The following is a 6,000-nucleotide window of genomic DNA, read 5'->3' on the forward strand; positions in this document are numbered from 1 at the left end:
TCGCTGAGCAGAGGACTGACAGGTGGGCTTCCTGCAGGACAGGCTGCTCGCTGTCAGGCGCGCTAGCAAATCTCAAATTCATTTCTAAAAGTCTCCTTAAAAGGGCTTCAACTGGGGGTGGGCTGACCATGTGGTTAAGAATCTGTTATGATTATCATTCAATACCTTCAACTGGGGAGAAAACATATTAGATATCGTTGCTTACAGCTGTTTTTGTGTTGCTGCGAAAACGTCCCCCTTAGTTACCGTTGCTACACCTGTCAAGTTTTCTGTCGTTGCACAGCCAACCCAAACCCAAACACAGAACAATACGCACCACCAGATCACTCACGATCTCCATCGATTTGAAGTTTTTCTCTACTTGAAAATTCTTTGCCACTTCGCAGTGTAAACAGCTGACCAGATGTTCTCACTAGCTTCCTAGCAACACAAACACCTTCAAGTCAAACAGACTCTGCTAATAAAGATCCAACAGTCGTCCATCCTTTAAAAGCATGTATGTCCCGGTTTGGTGATTTTAGAATAAGTCGAAGGATTACGTGCTCCTTTGTGCGCTGAGGAAATTATCATCCTTCTTCTTAAGGCTTATAAAACCCTTTGGATTATCTAGGAAACACATTGTCACTATAAACGCAGACTGGTTTTCTTTCTCTTTGATCTGACATTTCGAAGATACTTTGTTTTTACTGGAATATTACACTGCAGCACTTCATGTACTTTAAATTTTAATTTACATCTCGCTTACTTTAGATGGACGTGTAGCTGACACACACACACACACACACACACACACACACACACACACACACACACACACAGCGGTTCAGTCAGCATCAGTAATCCTTTACTATTCTTCCAAAAAGGAAAATAACACCTCAGATTTTCAAAATAAAAGCTAATTAAGAGAAGACAAGATAGACTTTATTGTGCCCATTGCACAACACCTCTGTTTTACATAGTCATCATCACTAAAGTACTATTGTGTTTTAACAGATAAGGATCCAGATAGCACTAACACACGATCAGATCACCAATAACATCAACATCCAATGAAGAGCCAAAGTAATCCAAAATTTCCACATTCTGTTACAGCAAATCACCGAAAAAAAATCCATTCCTGGAACAGAGACTTTATCAGAAGTATGTTGTGTGGCTTGCAGCTATTGAAGAAATCCTTCACCTCCCTAAATGACCATTTGTTTATCAGTTACTCACACCACCAAAACTCTTTCTTGCACGCCTACACAGTGAACACAGAACCAAAAATGGAGAGAAGTTTGACGACAGAAAAACTATATCAAAACATCCATTTGGTGCAGTAAAGTCCTTTCCAATAGGAACTAAACTAAAAGAGACTTATCTATGCTCTCTTCAAAGCAAGACTCCACTGACAAAAGCAGCAATTTTACCTCACTGAACACAAGAGTTGCTGGTTCACCACTGTCTCAATCAGTTACTTAGTTTGTGTTAGTGTGTCACGTCCGTGTTTTAGCTCAGATTCACTGAAGTGAGTGACTTCAATTCACCAAGAATTTCCCTCCTTATTTAATTCTTTATTCACTCTGGAGGCATGCGAGAAAAACTTTCCTCATGATTAAAGACAACACATGTTGAGTAATTGATACACAAATGGTCACTGAGGGGTGAAGTATTCCTTTAAGGAACGACCTCTGCTGTTTTTATGAGTTAATGGATAAACCAACAGCAAACTGGTTGGCACATCCCCATGAACACACTGTAAGAGCCTCCAGCTTCTTTTTCTTTAATCAATAACAAAAAATTAATGCATGTGTTACTTGTGTTCATCAGGATGTAGAACAACCCACATGTTAAAGCATTTGTTATTTGGCTGCTCCAGTTTGGAAAGCTGATGCCATGTAACATAATTGGAGCTTGACATCTTGTTCAAATCAAGTTTTGACTATTATTATGCGTGTTAGGAAAACACGGTGTGCCGCACAGAAACATCTGTCTTAGCCCCTGGCCAAAAACAAAAAACAACAACAACAACAACAACAACTAAAACTGTCAGACCATATGGCCGAGCTCGCATTTCCCTGGAAATGGAGATGAACAGTAATTAAACCAAATTGTGCTGCATACCATGACTATCATTACAGCTGCTGGTTTCTAATCTTCTGTGGTCTTAATAAAATTCTAAAATCCTTATTTACTGTGGGAGACTTGCTGCAGCGTGAAATGTGCGCTGTCTAAGTTTGTTTAGAAGCCCAGGAATATTTAGGAACTCTGTCTTTTTGGCTCACAAACACTTTTGATTTGTTATGGTTCTCTGAAAACCGGCAATGTCTGGTTGTTACTTGTTGGAGCAGACGGGAGAAGATGCAACTCACACGTGCGCTGCTGGCACCGAGCACACTGTGCTTATCTGCTTATAAGGAGGAACAACAGTGCAAAGAGTGTGGACAATGATGATTCATAAGAATAGGAAGTCAAAGTCATTAGGGAGCAAAGTGATACTTCTGGTCACTTTCCCTCCTGACATCTGGCCTTCATGAGCTCCGAGTCACTTGAGCAACATGTGGAGCGTATTTAATATCTTCAAGTATCAAATCTGAGTCACATATTGCCTCCAACTATTGTGAGGTGTTCAATTACAGAATGACATTTCTGCTTATTAAAAGACAAAGACAAGATAGAAAGAAAGCATTGAAGCAGCAGTCAAAACACAGCTATGCCATTTAAGAAAATAACATTTCTGTGACCTTTACTTCAGGGTCAAGAAAGAGCATTAACAGAAGCAAAGCAAGACAAATCAAGAACCCTGTTCCTGCTACTTGTTTTCATACTTTCATCAGCCTCACCGCTCTCTCCAGACTCTCCCTGCTTTCTATCATTTCTGCAAGTAGGATGAAATGACTGACTGTCTTCACATTGTGATCTAATTTCATCTGATGACCAGATACAAACTGGGCACATGGCGGAGAGATTTCATGGAAGAGGATGCTCAAAATATATTCGAAAATGAACACAAGTGAACAGCTGAATGAGACAATTATATGGCTTTGTCTTGTGCAGAAAGTTACTGGGTGCATCAAAGAGTTTTCAGTGTGTTTCAAGGTGACAGCATCGCTCTCATTTGTATTCTATTTTTGCCCACAAATGGGTCAAACACTGCATAAAGACAAACATTCCCACACCACACAGCTCACAGACAGATCCAAAATATTACAAATAAAAGGAAAAAACAAACATTAAGGGACTAGAAAATAAAGTACGCCAGCAAATTGCACAATCCACATCCCCTCCCTGCAGCATCATCTTCAACGTGGTGCAAATCTGCGCACTTGGGTCATCGTCATTTCACACGGGATGTGGCACAGATGCGTATTTACGCACTTTTCTAGTTGTCCACTTAACCATAACCTTCCCACACACACACGCGCAACTGTAATCCTTATCAGAAACTATAAGCCCGCGTTTGTACTTGTTCTTCGAGCCTCTCTGTAACTTTTCCCAGGTCACAGGCTCAACAGCGAGACGGTGAGAAACTTTTTCTCCCACGCTGGATCAAGTTTCTCTGCGGCTTTTAGAGCGGTCTGTGATTTCTGTGAGATTTATGTAAATGCCAGACAAGCGCGCAGAGAAGAGGAAAAGCGAAAGCCCTGCTCGGGCATTACAGCCCAGCCACGTACATGGTGTAATAGCTCCCCGACATACCTTTCCCTTCCGCCAGGACAGAGCAGCCCAGGCACAGCAGAGAGGTGAGACTGATCCACTTCACTAAACGGGTTGCCATCGTGTTTTTGGAGCTGCCGGTGAGAAGGTGTCAGTCCATGCCAAACACACGCGATATTCCGCTTTATCAAAACTCAGAGATCTGTAGGTTTGAACTCTCGTCAAGTGAAAGACTTTTCCTCCTTCAGGAAACTTTGACAGCTCCTCCTCCTCGCAGATATCTCCAGCAGTCCGAGGGAGCTCGTGCGGCGAGGACAAACTACTGGCTGCTCTGACGTCAGCAAGAGGGAGGATAGATGCGCCTCTCAGACTGCTCAGGTAGGTGTGGATGGTTTTTACAGACAGTATCTCAACATCAGTATCTGGTCTGCAGTATGGCAAAGTACACAGAAGTTATATTAAAGGGGCTACAACAGATTGCAAATGCAAAACAACGCAGGTTATTTAATTTGCTGTCACTCCCAAGTTTCTCTCAGTGATGCAGTGATTGACAAAAACCTGGATAAACTTCCTGTAGTGAGCAAAATGGTCTGTTTGCTTAAAATTAGTCAACTTATACACTGAGCTGGGTGAAGGAGGAACTGGAAAAGACAGATAAACACACACCATACATCAATTTAACAGCAGAAAAAGTTGTTTTATTTTAAAGCTGATTTCATCATTCATACTTCATATTTTTGAGTATTTATTAGACTCTGACTGGTCGGGGATTTCTGAGGCTGATATTTTTTATTTTACATAAACACAAACATTTTTGATAGGGATTCCTAAAATGTGATTGTTAACTTATTCGCGTATGATCAAGACAAATGCTAAAAGTTTTTCAGATCTCTCTAGTGCAGAGGTTCCCAACTGGTCCAGCCCCGGGGTCCAGATTTCTCCTCAGTCATTAGTTCAAGGTCCACACGGTTTAATGTATTCAGCATCATACTTGCGTTTGGCCATGTTGTTTAGCTAGTTTGCTGTCTCTGCTAAGTAGCTGTCCAGTTGTCACTCACTCTACAGCAGGGAGCAGCACTTAAAAATAAAAGTTTTTGACAGAAATTCCCTGTACTTAAAAATAAATTGAGTTTTTTACAAACTTGACATGTTTCAGAGTCACTTGCGGTCCATTCAGAATGGTCCCATGACCCACTTTTGGACCGCAACCCACCAGTTGGGAACCACAGCTTAAAGGGATAGTGCACCCAAAAATGTAAATTCAGCCATTATCTACTCACCCATATGCCGAGGGAGGCACATGGGTGCATTATCCCTTTAAGTGGACAAATCACAAATAGAGAGAATGTTCCTATTATAACCTCAAACATATATTGGCGTTTCTGTTCTGCAATTTCTCGTTGCTTATCAGCCGATATCTATACTGATACTGAAATGCAAAATGCTAATATCAGCCAATATATCGGTCCAGCTTTAGATCTATTTACCAGTCAAGCTCCAGTCCTGAGTTGTGTGTGTGTTACTCAACAGCAGAAAAAGGTTTTGTTTTTTAAAGTTGATGTTCACTGTTCGCCTGTTTTAAGTATATACTAGACCTTGGCTGGCAGGGGATTTTTCAGTCTGACGGTAAAATTTTAGAATTTAAAAATCTGATAAACTGTAAAACTTCAGTTAACAGCCCAGGCTATTATTTGCTTAAATAACTGAAATCAACAGGCCTATATCTGGGACAGGCCTTTAATTCAGTTCATGTAAAACTGTTGCTCAGCAAAGATCAGGAAATACAGTCAAACTGTTTATTTAAACCAGTATGAATATTACTTGTTTAAAAATTAGGATTCAGTCAATCATTTTATCTAGCTCTGACAGACAGAGCATCAGAGAGAAAGTTACAGCACCCGGCATGCCCACACAACACCACTATATCCTGTTAAAACAATCCTCACAACTTGGATTAATGTTTATGAAAAAAACCTGTTTGATTATTTTGATCTGAAGACACTTAAAGGAATGTGAATAACTTCCAGGGTAATCAAGGAATGGACACATAATAACAACCCAGTTTTACACATGCGAAGAACTTCAGAAAATGAACTGCTTGGCAACCAGACCAGGCGTCTAATTGAGACAGCCTAGTAAACGGGGCATTTAAATGGGACTGGGCTTTTAATTGAAGTTTTACAGTAGACTATATTTTTTTAATAAACATATAAACATAAAATTTGGTCATTACATTTTCAAAATTTTGATCAAGACAAGCACTGGGCGAATTACATTTTCTTAGATCTCTCTGGTGGACAAACCATGAATAGAGCGACTGCCCCTGTTATTATTTCAAATTATATTTGGCATCAAGGGTGTTGG

At 40.5% G+C, this 6,000-nt stretch overlaps 1 protein-coding gene across 1 annotated transcript in view; it reads right to left on the reverse strand.

The window, feature by feature from the left end:
* The window catches only part of egfra (epidermal growth factor receptor a (erythroblastic leukemia viral (v-erb-b) oncogene homolog, avian)), a 62,197-nt gene extending 58,245 nt beyond the window's left edge, over positions 1 to 3,952 (reverse strand). Inside the window, exon 1 of the mRNA XM_049598473.1 lies at positions 3,679 to 3,952. Within this exon, the coding sequence (XP_049454430.1) occupies positions 3,679 to 3,757 (79 nt within the window). The 5' untranslated portion in view covers positions 3,758 to 3,952. The remainder of the gene's footprint in view (positions 1 to 3,678) is intronic.
* Between the last annotated feature and the right edge of the window lie 2,048 nt (positions 3,953 to 6,000).

This window comes from Epinephelus fuscoguttatus, linkage group LG15 (assembly GCF_011397635.1).
Source record: "Epinephelus fuscoguttatus linkage group LG15, E.fuscoguttatus.final_Chr_v1".
NCBI lineage: Eukaryota > Metazoa > Chordata > Actinopteri > Perciformes > Serranidae > Epinephelus > Epinephelus fuscoguttatus.